The sequence below is a fragment of the Lagenorhynchus albirostris genome, chromosome 14, assembly GCF_949774975.1.
Source record: "Lagenorhynchus albirostris chromosome 14, mLagAlb1.1, whole genome shotgun sequence".
Classification (NCBI taxonomy): Eukaryota; Metazoa; Chordata; class Mammalia; order Artiodactyla; family Delphinidae; genus Lagenorhynchus; species Lagenorhynchus albirostris.
This window is the reverse complement of record NC_083108.1, coordinates 77355530-77371340: the sequence shown is the minus strand read 5'-3', so window position 1 is coordinate 77371340 and position 15811 is coordinate 77355530. Positions and strand designations below refer to the sequence as shown.

The 15811-nt window shown below is 44.8% G+C and overlaps 1 protein-coding gene across 2 annotated transcripts in view; it reads left to right on the top strand.

The window, feature by feature from the left end:
* Positions 1-15811, top strand: part of VSIG10 (V-set and immunoglobulin domain containing 10) — a 36828-nt gene that overhangs the window by 14355 nt on the left and 6662 nt on the right. For both annotated transcript variants that reach the window (XM_060121008.1, XM_060121009.1), the window contains 3 exons: positions 4568-4870; positions 6557-6817; positions 13366-13659. In XM_060121008.1, the coding sequence (XP_059976991.1) occupies positions 4568-4870; positions 6557-6817; positions 13366-13659 (858 nt within the window). The remainder of the gene's footprint in view (positions 1-4567; positions 4871-6556; positions 6818-13365; positions 13660-15811) is intronic.

Genomic DNA, 15811 nt, shown 5'->3' with positions numbered 1-15811 from the left:
CTGCTTATCCATCAGTGGGCATTTGGTACCTCTGCCTTCTAGGGAGTGAGGTTTTCTATAGGCCTGGGGTGATACAACCTGTCTGGAATGGGCACTGCAATGTGACTTTGTTATTCATCTCAGGAGTAAGAACTCTGCACTGTTCCTTGTTAAGTTAATGATGCAGTTGAAGAGTCTTGCCATTGAGATTGGGACTGCTGCTTCTGAGGGTACAGAAATCCCTTAGTCCAGAGCAGTTCAGGATTGCCACAGCTGTTTATTTCACTGACTTACCTACCCATCCGCTTCTGCCTCCAAGTCAGGTGGATACGAGGTTAGAACCACTGTGTGTTTACCTGCAGAAAGCCTGGAGTGGGTGGAGTGGGTAGCACAGCCCTTAACATATTCCGGTAGAATTTGTGCTTCTTTCAAGAGATGATCCCTTAGCCACTGGGGAGCTGAGTGGCACACAATGCCAGACTCTCCCTGTGTCTATTTTTCTCAGGCCCAGCAAGTGTTGAGGGAGCATTTGAGTTGGTTGGCTCATGGGCAATGAGGAAGCTGGTTTGTATCAACCTCCAAGAGCCCCTTTGGATTTGGGGTTTGGAGGATGGGAGTGCTCCTGTTTAGCTAGTAATGTGGCTGCCAGTCCCAACTTCCAGGAAAGGGAGTCTCAGGAAAGCCCCATGTTCCCCGACTAACTGGGCCCATCTGATTTGTACTCGTTCTGTGATGGTGATGGTGTCACTGTGCCCTATCACAACATAAGGTCCTAGGGAAAGGGGATGTTGGGCATACTGAAGAAAGATTGCTGGCCCCGTCAGAAGATGGGATGAACTTTGCCCAAAGATTGATTAACCTGAGTCTTGCCAAGCTCATCTGAAGCAGAGATGTATGCTTGTAAGAGGCTGAGGACCTCTGGGTTTTGGTCTTCTGGACAGAATCAGTGGTCACTAGGGAGGTGGGGAGGCAATGGGGTTGTTATATTCACCTCTATGTTCCATCTCCTTCTTTTTTTTTTTTTTTTTTTTTTAATTTGGCTGCGCCACACGGCTTGCAGGATCTTAGTTCCCTGACCAGGGAATGAACCTGCGCCCTCGGCAGTGAAAGCGCAGAGTCCTAACCACTGGACCACCAGGGAATTCCTTATGTTCCATCTCTAAGTGATATCAAAACACTCTGTAAGTTTCCCCAAGGATCTTGTCCCACTGTGGAACAACAGGTACACCCACTGGTTAGCAGAGGCTAGTCAGTACATTCTTAGGTCATTTTCAAATAAAAATGCTGGTGTGAAGAATAAATGTAGGAAAATAACTTTCCGTCTTGTCAAAGAACCCAAGATACAAAGATGGGAATCTCCTATTTTGTGGGTCCCTGAGATGTAAATTAACTCTTTGAGACACTTGACTGGCTAACCTATAGTTATGGTGGGGAAGGAAAGAAGTGAGTTCTGATGTCAAGAATGACTACAGAGAACAGGAAGGCAGCAGCAGTAGTGGATTGTTGTAGAACAGGAATCAAACTTTTTCTGTAGCGGCCAGACGGTAAATATTCTAGTCTTTCTGAGTCAACAGGTAAAAACGAGGATATCATATAAGTACTTATATAACAAGAGAGAAAACAAATTTCCACATTTTTTTTGTTGACAAAATTCAAAATATAATAATAACTGAGTACATTTTTTTTTTTTTTTGGACGCACCATGAGCCATGCAGGATCTTAGTTCCCCAACTAGGGTTTGAACCCAGGCCATTGCAGTGAAAGCGCCGAGTCCTAACCAGTGGACTGCCAGGGAATTCCCATAACCTAGTACAATTTTTGGTAGTGCAGGCCTACTAATGAGAAGAATGGGATTCTTTGGGCGGGGGAGGGATAACATTTCACTTAGTTGGGGTTCAAAGTTAGTGTTCTCTCTCATCAAATCGATTGTGGATGTTCATCTGTACATACCGTCTTAGCTTGTAGGCTGTACAAAAACAGACAGTGGGCCGTTTGCCGATGCATGTTCTAGAATCAATCTACAAGTATACTACTGTTAATAATGTCAGATAACATTCATAGAACATTGACCACATGTCAAACACCAGGCTAAGTGTTCTGCTTATATTCTCTCATTGGATCCTTCAATAACCTGGTGATAGAAGTTACTCCTGTTCTTTTCATTTCATAGGAAGGACAGGAGGGTGAGAATAGGAGGGATGGACACTTGCTCAAGGTTGTCTGTCTAGAAGTGGCAGTAGAATTTACACCCAGGTCTGTCTGAATGCAGAGTCCAAGTTCATAACCACTAGGCTAAGGCATCCATCCAAGAAACTGACATGACCAAGGCCTCCATAAGATGCTGAACCTTTGTAAACACGCTGTATTTTTATTTATTTGCTGTTTTATTTTTGTTTCCTCTCCTACCTGTCTGTCTCTCCGAGTGATTGCTTCCATCACCCTGCAAGCAAAAAGGGCTGGTGGTTTCTGTTTAGGAATATCAGCGGGGTGGAGAGAGAGGTGGGAGGGATGAAAATGGGTACCGCCTTCTTTTTAGTCAGAGTAAGGGAAGAACCCCAGGGATTTAAGAAGATGGTGTCAGCTTTAATTAAGAAAGCAGACTCAACCCAAAGGTTTATAAAAAAGCTGTAACCTTTGAACACTTAATTCAGAAGGCACTTCAGGTTCTCTCATTTGATTTTTTTTTTTTTAACCCTTCTGCCTACAGCGTTCTCATCCATTCCCTTTATCCAAACCCATGTTTTGCTCAGCATTGTGTTGGTCAAAAGCCCCTCCCAGGGAAGTCCTTGGCGGTCCAGTGGTCAGGACTCGTTGCTTTCACTGCCAAGGACGAGGGTTTGATACCTGGTTGGGGAACTAAAATCCCGCAAGTCACGTGGCGCAGTCCAAAAAAAAAAAAAAAGCCCCATCCCAGCCAGTTTCTGGGGGTCTCACTGTTCATGACAGGCCTCTGTGGCCCTCCAGACCACAATTTGGAAGACCCACGTGGTCCAATCTAACACAGTGCCTTTGCTGGCCCAGGTGTGGCTACCAATACCACAGAGGTACCCTGTGCTTGGCTGGGTGCTCGCCAGCTGTGGGCACTCCCTAGGACCTGCTGGTCTACATACCTACCCAACTAGTCAGCAACGGGCAATGGGATATTTGAGCACCTCCTAAACTACAGTATAATTTTTTCCCCAGACCCTCTGTGGGAGGTGACATGATTCCAGCAAATCATTGCAACTCTTAGGAGCCAGCCCTGATAGACAAGCATATTGTCAAGAATATTTTCCTCAGAAACCCACAATTTCTATCGTTATACAATGGCCCCAGAATAGGTGGAAGTAGCTTCTGTACTTTGAGGGGATCTGGCAAAGCCTTTCCTCCCCCTAATAATTTAACCCCTGGGCATATTTTTGTCCAAAATTCTTCAGTCATAGATTTATCCCTTTGGCCAAGCATTGCCCTTTCTGGACTCTTCTTAAGAGGAAGTCTCTGGTGGAGGCAACACAGAGGATCTTAGATGCACTGGGTACCAATCGTGGGACGGCCTTTCTGACACTGTTCTGAGTGCTGTATGATACTAATTCATTTAATTGTCATGACAACTCCATAAAGTGGTTCTAGCATCACCCCCATTTTACAGATGAGGAAATGGAGGCTTAAGAGAAGTTAAATACTTTGCCCAAAGTCACACAGCTAGTAAGTGGAGTTAAAACTTGGGACTGGAACCAATGTTTCTTGTCTTTCAGTGTGAAATTGTGCCAGGGGTCCCCAAGACCACCCCCAGCTTCACTGATTCTCTAGGAGAACTCACAGGACAATGAGGACCACGCTCCCAAGAGTCCTCTCCCAGTGCAGTCACGTGGGACACGCTTAATTCCTCCAGCAACAAGTTGTAGCAACACGTGTGGAATACCTACCAGGGACGCTCGATAGAGACTCCAGCGCCCTAGGTTTTCACTGGGGCTTGTCACATAGGCATCCTCTGCCTAGCACATACCAAAATTCCAGACTCTCAGAAGGAAAGCAGGTGTTCAGCATAAGCCACACTGTTTGTACAAACAGTTAAGGCCTGGTGAACCCCACTCTTACCAGTTCTGGGAACGGTGGGAACCCCCCTGAAATCCAAGCTCCTAGTTGCCAGCCCAGGCCAACCTTGCAGGCAGGCCTTTCTAAGGAAAGCACTCAGGCCTGCTACGTTAACTCTTCTTTTTTCTTTTGTGGGATCTTAGTTCCCCAACCAGGGATTGAACCCAGACCCTTGGCAGTGAGAGTGCAGAATTCTAACCACTGGACCACCAGGGAAGTCCTGCTATATTAACTCTTTAAGGCACAGATATCCTTTCCACTCATCTGTGTTTTTGAAAAGGGGCGATTTGCATTTTCTGTCTTCTGTAAGGATTGATCCCCTCAGTAAATCTCACGGAATTGCTCAGGAGTAAATTAAAGCATGGCTAAGGGCACTTGTCAGTGTTTGTCACACAATAAGTGGTTGATATTGTCATCCTCACTGGCTGCTTCCTGATCATCTCTGTGTCTCTTAGAGCTGGTAAGGGGCTCCAGTTAACTCTTACGCCTTCCCCACCCGCTCTGTCGTTCCCAGGAGGCCCCTATCAGGTTGAGGTCAACATCTCCAGCACTGGCAGGCTCCCCAACGGCACGCTGTATGCGGCCAAGGGCTCCCAGGTGGATTTCTGCTGCAGCAGCAGCTCCTGGCCTCCGCCCATGGTTGAGTGGTGGTTCCGGGCCCCGGATTCTAGCACCGAGCCCTTCGGAAACAACCTGACGGCCAGCTGCTTCAAGCTGTTTCTAATGTCACAGAACCTCCAAGGGAACTACAGCTGTTTGGCCACAAACATGCTTGGCGGGAGACATCGAAAGGTGACCACCGAGCTCCTGGTCTACTGTGCGTAAGAAGTGCTCCCCTCCCCCACTCCTTCACCTTGACCCTTTGTGAACTGCGTGTTTGTGCCTCCCCTTTGAATACAAAGACTTACCTGATGCACAGGTTCCAACATGCTTCTGCAGCTCCCTCGACACACACGTACGCGTGTCAAAGAGAGTGTTGCCTCTTCTGGAAGCTCACTGCTAACTAGGAGTACGGGAGAGTCCCTGTGAGTCATAGAGGGGAATTAATGCCAAGTCTAAAGTTTTTTTTTAATTGAGGTGAAAGTATATAACATAACATTAACCATTTTAAGATGTACAGTTCAGTGGCATTGAGTCTATCCACAGTGTTGTGCAACCATCACGTTTATCTAGTTCCAAAACATTTTCATCACCCCAAATTGGAAACCCCATATCCGTGAAGCAGTCACTCCCATCCCCTCTTCCCCCAGCCCCTGACAACCACCAGTCTATGTTCTATCTCTATGCATTTGCCTCTTCTGGACATGTCATATAAATGGAATCAGACCCTATATGACCTTTGGGGACTGGCATCTTTCCCTTAGCATCATGTTTTCAAGGTTCATCTTGTTGTAGCTTGTGTCAGTACTTGCTTTCATTTCTTGGCCTAAGAGTATCTATTGTATGGTTCTACCACAATTTGTTTATCCATTCATCTGCTGTCACGCTCTCCATGAACACAGGCCCTCTAGCGCTGTTAAGAACCAATAGTTCATGAATCTTTATTTTTCAGGTGAAGAAACAACAACCCAATGCACCTATGCACACATTTAGTGGAGGAAAACCACTGTAGAAATAAACACAGGGTGCACTCCTAATCCATGCTAACCAAAGGGAGATGAGAATGACAATTAGCAGGCAGGGCAATGACACACTTACTTTATACGTTATTCAGAGCCTTTGTAAGTCTCGATGCTGTCTATCATAAATGACATTTATCGTATATAAAGTCATATGTGCTTGTTGTAGGAAACAGATGAGAAGAAAGAAGAAAATAATCACTTGTACTCTAACCATCATTTTGGTATATTTCCAATAATTTTTCTTTTAGATGCCACATATCTACAAATTAAGATCCAAATTTCTATTTATATGATATAAAATATATAAAGGTATATGACATACATAATATATATACTATCTACATACATATATAATATATATTATTTTATATATAATTATGAACACATAGGTTACAACAGGTTTGTAATTTGTTAAATTTTTATATATTCTTTTAAGTGGTACTTGCACATAGCAAAAAAAAAGTGTGTGTTGAGGTTTGGGGATGAATAACTCTCCTTCCTGCAACTCCCTCTAGGGACCAGTAGCGCCCAGTAGAACTTTCTGTGATGATGGAAATGTTCTCTTCTGTATGGTCTAATAGCTACCATGTGTGATGACTAGGAAATGTGAGTAGTCTGATGGAGGAAATAAATTTGTAATTAAATTAATGAAAATTTAAATAGCCACACGTGGCTAGTGAGAAATGCAAATCTCTTCCAAGATTTAACACCCAGCCGAGGAAACCCAACTTGTGTCAGGCACTAATTTGTGCTAGGAGCTATCTCAAAGTACACTAACTGGGGTTGACGTTTCTCTGATACCCTGGTTCTGTAACCCATAGGGTCAGCCCAGTGGCTCATCTTAGTCTGTGATTAAGGCCACGTCCTCTGGTGTTTTGCAGCGCCCCCTCCGTCAGCCCCTCAGTGCTGGGCAGAGCTGTCGCCAGGATTGTTCACGCTGCAGCTCAGCTGTCGCTGGGCCGGAGGATACCCAGACCCAGACCTCCTGTGGACAGAAGAGCCAGGAGGTGTGGTTATGGGGACGTCAAAGCTGGGGGTTGAGATGCTGAACCAGCCCCAGCTGTTGGATGGCAAGAAGTTCAAGTGTGTCGGGAGCCACATAGTGGGGCCGGAGTTGGGAGCCAGCTGTGTGGTACAGATCAGTAAGTCTGCTTTGCCTTGTCCTGGGGTTCTGGGGTCCACTCACCTTCCTCTTTTCTGGGACAACCCTTTGAAAGAAGGTCTGGGAGAGAAATCCCAGGGTGTTGGAGTGAACTGAATTCCTTCCATTTCTTCCTTCCTTTTGCTTTTTTTTTTAATTGAAGTATATTGGATTTACAATATTGTGTTAATTTCTGCAGCAGAGTGATTCAGTTACACACACACACACACACACACACACAAATATATGTATACACACATTCTTTTTCATTCTGGTTTATCACAGGATATTGAGTATAGTTCCCTGTGCTATACAGTAGGACCTTGTTGTTTATCCATTCTATATATACTAGTTTGCATCTGCTAACCCCAAATGCCCTCTTCATCCATTCCTTTCAAACTTTAAAGATGCTTAATGAAACTTCTTGGTTGTAGTCCAAGCTGGTTTTCCCTTGCAGTTTCTAAGTACCGAAGATGGAGCAGTGAACAAGACAGACAAGGTTCATTTACTAGTTATCTCCTGTTATGGAACAAATTACCCCAGAACTTACTGGCTTCAAACAACAGTCATTATCTCACGATTTCTGTGGGCCAGGAATTCATAGAGGGCAAGGTGCTGACATCTTGATTTAGAACTTCAGACTTTCCGAACTGTGAGAATAAATATCTGTTGTTTTAAGCCACCCCGTTTGTGGTACTTTGTTACAGCAGCCTCAGGAAACCAATTCAATGAGTAAGCCAGGGCCAGAGTGTGTTGGGTTGTGTTGGCCCTGGTGAGGTTGTCCTCACAGTTTATGAGGATAATCCTCAGAGGTGCAGCTGTGGAGAGCTGACATGCTGAGAAGTGAGCCCTGCTGTGTCAGCAGGTGCTTGTTTTCCCAGGCAAGTGGCATTCAGATGGTTCACCCTTCGCACTAACTCATTCAGCACACTGCTCCCGGGTGTCCCCTCTGTGTCAGGTACCATACCTGGCCTTGGGCAACAGAAGGGACCAAGACTCGCTTTCTGCCCTAGGACAGGGCTTGGTAAACTATGCCTCATGGGCCAAATCCGACCCAATTGGTTTGGGGACCATTTTTTAAAAATGAGATTTAAGTCACATAATATAAACGTCACTATTTTTTTTATTTTTAGTTTTTGGTCGCACCGTGCAGCTTGTGGGATCTTAGTTCCCCGACCAGGGATCGAACCTGCGCCCTCGGCAGTGAAAACTCAGAGTCCTAACCACTGGACTGCCAGGGAATTCCCTAAAATTCACTATTTTAGAGTTTATAATTCATTGTTGTTTTTTTTTTAGTATGTTCACAATGTTATACTACCATCACCATTCTAATCCAGAATATTTCCATCACCCCCAAAAGAAACCCTAGCAGTCACTCTCTCTCATTTCCCAGTATCTCCACCGACATTGAGTGTTATTAAATTTTTAGTTTTTTCCTGTTTGCTAGTTGGGATATGGCATATTGTTTTCATTTGGTTTTCTTTGATCACTGGTGGAGTTGATAGTTTTCATATGCGTACTGACTTCCTATATATTGTTTGTGAATTATCTGTTCATATTTTGTCCATTTTTCTATTGGCTTGTTCATCTTTTCTTATTATTCCATAAGAGTCAGTTAATTTCATATAACTGTCATGCACGTTATAGATATTTTTCTGGCATATTTGGCTCCTAAACCACATTTCTGCTAGTGATGAGCAGTTTCTGATTTTGAAATGTTCACCTCTGTCAGTCCTGTTCTTTTTTTTTTTTTTTTTTTTTGCGGTACGCGGGCCTCTCATTGTTGTGGTGTCTCCCGTTGCGGAGCACAGGCTCCGGACGCGCATGCTCAGCGGCCATGGCTCACGGGCCCAGCCGCTCCGCGGCATGTGGGAGCTTCCCGGACCGGGGCACGAACCCCCGTGTTCCCTGCATCGGCAGGCGGACTCTCAACCACTGCGCCACCAGGGAAGCCCGTTTTTTTGTTTTTAATAAATATTCATTTATTTGTTTATTTGGCTGCACAGGGTCTTAGTTGTAGCGTGCAGGATCTATCGATAGTTGCTTGACCAGGGATCGAACCCGGGCCCCCTACATTGGGAGCACGGAGTCTTAACCACTGGACCCCCAGGGAAGTCCCCTCTCAGTCCTGTTCTTTCAGGTTGCTGCGCTCAGATGGTCTTTGACTCTTTCTTATTAACTTACTCTTTGTAATCCTCACAGTAGCCTGCAAATTAGAATGATTGGAAAGTTGCAGATGATAACATGTGTGAACTAATTTACCCAAGATCAGTTGGCTCGTAAGTGACGGAGCCAACACACAGCCAGGCTGGTCTGACCCCAGCGCCCTTGCTTTTATCCAGGTAGTGCTGACTGCTTTCCTGGTGACCTTTCACACATGATCTAGCAAATCTTTTTGGGTAGGATTTAGGTGCTCAGCATGGTTCCAGGTACTGTGGAGGAATACAAAGTCTTTGCCTTTAAAGGACTTAAACTTTACTTGGAGAGAGAAGTCTGGCCAATGTGGAGCAGGAAGTGACAATATCACAAATACAACTGACCCTTGAACACCACAGGTTTGAATTGTGCGGTTCCACGTACATGTGAATTTTTTTCAATAAATGTTGTATCTGTATTTTCACTTAACAGATCTTTAAATTAACTCACTGTGGGGAAAAGTTTGTGTCTGATTAGAGATCACAGGATATAGAATCAAAAGAACTAGGGTTTGAGTCCTGATTCTATCCAAACTGTTTCAGCTTCCTGTCCTTGGGCGAGTCATTTATCAATTCCTTTGCTTCTGAGGCAGAGAGAGCAGGATGTGGATTTTTAGATTTCTCGCAGGTTGGTCCCCCAACCCCCATGTTGTTCAAGGGTCAACTGCGATGGTGACATTAACATTTACTGAGTGCAGATAGAGTGCAGGTGCCAAGTGTTTTGCACACAGTATCTCGTTCAGTCCTCAATCACCCTGTGAGCTGAGAGCTCGTATTATCCCTCAGAATTAGTTTCCTGGAGCTGCTGTAACAAAGTATCACGAACTTGGTGGCTTAAAACAACAGCCGTTTATTCTGTCTCAGTTCTGGAGGCTAGAAGTTTGAAATCAAGGTGTCGGCAGGGCCGTGCTCCCATCAGAGTCTTCATGGGAGAATCCTTCCTGGCCTCTTCCAGCTCCTCATGGCTCTATGTGTTCCTTGGCTTGTGGCTGCATCACTTTGGTCTCTGCATCTGTTTTCATGTGACCTTCCCCTCTGTGTGTATGTCTCCCTGTGGCCTCTCCTCTTCTTATAAGATACCAGTCCTTGGAGTTAGGGCCCACCCTCAATCCAGGATGATTTCATCTTGAGATCCTTACCTTAACTAGTTACATCTGCAAAGACTCCATTTCCGAATAAGATCACATTCTGGGGTTCTAGGTGGACATGAGTTTGGGGAGGACGCTCCATTTTACTGATGGTGAAACAGAGGCAGCCGACTTGCCCAGACTGCAAATAGAAAGCAGTATACACACTCAGAGTGGTACATAATGAGGATGTCTGAAGTGTGTTATGGACAGTAAGTCCCAGGAAGTGAATAAATGATGGACCGATGCTGAGAGAGGGTGAAATTAGCAGAGGCAGCTGGTGGGGTTGTGTTATTTCGCCCTTACCCTTCCATTTTATTTGCAGATCTTGCCTAAGTCTTTATTCCTGTGACCCCTGAGACTTGACCAATAATTTGAATCTAAATATGTGCTCAGGGTTAAGAAATGTGTCTGGAGAAGGGAGCTGACCAGAAGTTTTCCCAATTCCAGGAGCACAGGAAGCAAGCACAGAGCCTGGGCCCTTCTCAGACTCTGACGCCGTCCAGTTCTCCCCGCCTCCCTCTTGGGCACTCGAGCCTGGATGTGCATACAAGTCACCTGGGGGGTCTGGTTAAAATGCAGGTTCTGACTCTCTCGGTCTGGGTGGACACAATATCTGCATTTCTAATTGCGTCCAGGAAGTGCTGATGCTGCTGGTCCGAAGACCACACCTTGAGTAGCAAGGCCCTTGCAGGCGAGGGGTGTCTGGATCATTCCACTTGAAAGGACTAGTACGACCCTGAAGTGTAATGCTAACGTCCACCTCAGGGATCCAGGGCAGTGTAGCCCCCAAGCTGATGAAAAGTGATGCTTTTGGGGAATCCTGCTGCCCAGATCTATCTATCATCTATCTATCTATCTATCTATCTACCTTTTTTTCTTTCTTTCATTTCTTTTCCTTCCTTCCTTCCTTTCTTTCTCTTTCTTCCTCCCTCCTTCCCCTTCCTTCCTTCCTTATTTCTCTCTTTCTCTCTCTCTCTCCCTCCCTCCCTCCCTCTCTCTTTCTCTCTTTTTTCCTCACTCCCTCCCTCCCTCTCTCTCTCTTTCTTCCTCCCTCCCTCCCCTTCCTTCCTTCTTTCTCTCTCTCTTCCTCCCTCCCTCCTTCCCTCTCTCTCTCTTTCTTTCTTTCCTTCAGCTGTGCCACGCAGTTTGTGGGATCTTAGTTTCCCGACCAGGGATTGAACCTGGGCCACCCGGCAGTGAGAGCACCAAGTCCTAACCACTGGACGACCAGGGAACTCCCCAGATCTCTCTTTATATTGTGTGTAGCCTCTAAACTGAAGACGCCAACTCAGCCTACGATAAGCTGCGGTGTTACTGTTACGGAGCCCTGCCCCAGCATGTGGTCCGCCTCTTGCAGATCTGTGAGGGCCCAGCAGCACCTGCCCCACCCCTGACGCAGTATCCCTTTAAGTGAAACTCGTTGAATTTATAGGTGCCACACTAGCTGGATGGTGACACAGCTGTCTGAGGGGTGAGTGCTGTGTCTGGCAAAAGTACATGATGTTTGTTTGGGGTTCAGGGGAGGTGCACTGGGGGAATTGTTTGTTTTGCTTTTAATAAAGGAGGAGGGGGCCATTTATCACACTTTGGTTTGGGACCCCCAAATACAGCCATACTGATGAGGCTTGTCACTGCTGCTGGCTTTGTGACCCTAAAGGAAATTCTGGTTAACCATAAAGCGGGGAAGGAGTGATTTAGCAACATGGGGGGAATCTGACAGTTGATCCAAGAAGGAGTGTCCGCAGGTGAGTTTTCTGAGCAAAACCAGGTTTGGGATATTCTCTTCTGTTAACCTGACCTAGAGAGAGAGGCTTCTGGGTTGTTCCACCCCCATCCCCTTGCCCCTTGCCCCTTCCGCAGATGCCAGCAGTGAAACCCTAGTTTCTCTCTTGGAACAATGGCCAAGGGGAAGCGTGTAGTTTCACTCTCCAGGGCAGGAACCCAACATGCTGCTCTGTATCCCTCAGCTGCTGAAAATATGGATTTCATAAATCCTCCCAAGATGAATTTGCTACCCTTCCCAAGAGGGTGTGCATTTGGGGAAAAGGCTTCTCTTGCAAAGGATACAAGTAGATCGCCATAGTAGACCTCATAGCTCCCTGTGTCCCACTTAAATCAGACCCCAAGGCCACAGGGACGCCACATTCTGAGTTTTCTAGGACAGACCTGTGCTAGACAGAAGAATGGCCCCCAAAAGGTGTCCACATCCTAATCCCCAGAACCTGTGATAATGTTACCTTACATGGTAGAGGGACTTTGCATCTGTGATTAAGAATTTTGAGATGGGGAGAGTGTCCTGGGTTATCTGGGTGGGCCCAGTGTGATCCCAAGGGTCCTTATAAGAGGGAGGCAGGAGGGTCACATGCAGTAGTGAGAAGTGATGACAGATGCAAGAGGTAGGAGTAATTCAAGGAAAGGACTGCAAGCCAAGGAATGCAGGTGGCTCCTTTCTAGAAGCTGAGAAAACAAGGAAATGGATTCTCACCTAGAGCCTCCAGAAGAGACCAGCTCTGGCCAACACCTTGATTTTAGTTCTGCAAGATTATTTCGGACTTCTGACCTCCAGAACTATGAAAGGATAAATTTGTGTTGTTTTAACTGCTAAGTTTGTGCAATTTGTTACAGCAGCAACAGGAAACTAATACAGCTGCCTTCTGTCCCCTGGAACACCCTTGTCAGGCTGTGTGCCCATATCTTATCTCATCAGTATGGTTATTATACATAGAAGCTTACAGCATAAGAAGTAAGGAGATGTGGACCACAAAAGCGTGACTCCTTGGGTTCCATTCTTACATAGAGTGACCAACTCATCTTGGTTTGCCCGGGACTTCACCAGTTTTAGCACTGAAAGCCCCCAGGCCCTGGGAACCCCCTCAGCCTTACGCAAACCAGGACATTTGTTCCCCCTGAATCCTAGCTGCTCACTTATTTAGTCATGTGACTTTGAGCAAGTTACTTAACTTTCTCTGTGCCACAGTTTCCCCATCTGCAAAATGGGGATAACAAGATTGTTGTGAGAATTATTAATTGGGTTAATAAGTAGAATGGTGCCTAGCCCATTGAATGTTCAGCAGATATTAGCTTTTATTATTATATGAAACCAGGTGCAGTACAGAAGTTCCTGGAGTTGCTTTGTTTGGAAAAAGTAATATTCTTAAAATTCTCAGACCACCGATTGAATCTCCTTCAACGTTTGTCTTTCTTTACCTTCTTCTGATGGTCAGGGAGCCCCTCCCTTCTCTCTGAGCCCATGAAGACTTGTTTCGTGGGAGGCAATGTGACGCTCACCTGCGAAGTGTCTGGAGCCTACCCCCCTGCCAAGATCCTGTGGCTGAGCAACCTCACCCAGCCGGAGGTCATCATCCAGCCCAGCAGCCACCACCTCATCACCCAGAGTGGCCAGAGCTCCACCCTCACCATCCGCAACTGCTCCCAGGACCTGGACGAGGGCTACTATGTCTGCCGGGCTGAGAACCCCGTGGGGGTGAGGGAGGTGGACATCTGGTTGAGCGTGAAAGGTGAGTGAAGTGGCCCTGGAGGAGGAGGAGGGCCGAGAGCTTCAGAGGACCTGGCATCATCATGGGGACAGCTTGGTGCCTCCCTACATGTGGGTCACTGCCATCTGGGAGAAGGCCTGTCTGCTTCTCTGTGGCTTGACAAGGTGGATGGGAGAATTATTGTCCAGTCCTAAATCTCTAACATTTGCATAGGGATAAAAAAGTTATTTAATATCTGTTACACCGTAAAGGAAAAAAATATATATATATTAAAATAAAATACATACATGTATAAAATAGATATTTTATATATATATATATATATATATATATATATATATATAAAATGTAAGCTGAGAAACATAATAGCAAAATGAACACCCAGGAAACTAACATCCCACTTAAGATATAGAACAGTGCCAACACTGCTGGAATTACCTGCAGAGAGTGTGGCTAGTGTGGCCAGCTAAGAAAACAGGATGCTCACTTAAATTTGTATTTCAGAAAAACAAATAATAATTTTTTTTTAATGTACGTCCCCAGTATTGCTTGGGACATACTTATTCTAAAAAAAATATTCATTGTTTATCTGAAATCCAAATTTAAGTGAGCACACAGTATTTTATCTGTCAACCCTACCTGTAGGCCCGTTTCCAGGCTTATCCTGGGCCTTCTGAAAAAGGTGACCACTATCCTGAGTTTCGTGTTTTATTTAAGAAAAAGTATGCTGCATACGTACACATTTCTACATAACATATTGTTTGTTTTAGAGTTTTGAAAAATGGTTGTTACCATACAAGTATAGTCTTTTGTAATTTGCCTTTTTTATCCCACATTTTGTTTCCAGAATTTATTCCTGCTGATGTGTATAATTATACTTTGTACCTCTGTACTGCTGTATAATTTTCCATTGTATCACTACTCCACAACTAAGTTATTGATTTTCCTGCTGATGGATGTCTGTGCTGCTTCTGATTTTTTTGTTGCGATGAACAAACCGTGTTGCTATGGAAACCTTTTTACCAGCCCCTTGTGTACATACACCCAGGTCCCCAGGCAAATATTTCTCTAGAATATTTGTACAAGGAGTAGAAATGAAGGTTAGGTTATGTGCATTTTTATCTGTGAGATAACATCAAATTATTTTCCAGAGTGGTTATACCAATTTCCATTTGCAACAGCAGTCATTCCACATTTTCACCCACAGACTTTGTGATTTTTGCCCATCAAGTAGGTGTAAAATGAAATCTCACTGTGGTTCTAATTTGAATGTCTCTGATTGCTAAGCAGGCTGAGCATTATTTCATATGTTTATCTGCTCTTTATGTTTCATCTGCGAAATACATAATTGTGTCTTTTGACGTTTTCCCCTTTCCTATAGATATATAGGAGTTCTTTAGAAATTCCATATGCTAATTGTTAGTTTTACATGCTACAAATATCTCCTTTCAGTTGTCTTTCTTGTTTTCTTTATGGTATCCTTCAATTTGCAGACATTCTTACTTTGATGTTGTTGACTTTATGAATCTGTTCTTATATCATTAGCAATTTTTGTGTCTTAAGAAATCCTTATCTATCCTATGGTCATGAAAGTATTCTTCCATATTTTCTTAAAGTTTTAACACTTGCCTTTCATAGTTAACTCTTTAGTCCATCTAGAATTGATTTTTGTGAATGATGTGAGGTAGACATCAAGTTTCCTCCACCCCCCAATTTGGATAACTATTTGGTCTAGCACCACATCCTGAAGAGTTCCTCTTCTACTCACTTGTCTGTCCTATATCAAGTTTCCTTCTGTGTGTGGACCTGTTCTTGGATTCTCTATTCTGTTCTCTTTTTTTAAATATATATATATATTTTTGGCCGTCCCAAGCAGCATGCAGGATCTTAGTTTCCCCGACCAGGGATCAAACCCGCGCTCCTAGCAGTGGAAGCGCTGAGTCTTTCTTTCTTTTTTTTTTTTTTTAATAAATTCATTTATTTATTTATTTTTGGCTGCATTGGGTCTTCATTGCTGCGCATGGGCTTTTCTCTAGTCATGGCGAGCAGGCTTCTCACTGCGGTGGCTTCTCTTGTTGTGGAGCACGGGCTCTAGGCGCGCAGGCTTCAGTAGTTGTGACTTGCAGGCTCTAGAGCGCAGGGTCAGTAGTTGTGGCTCACGGGCTTAGTTGTG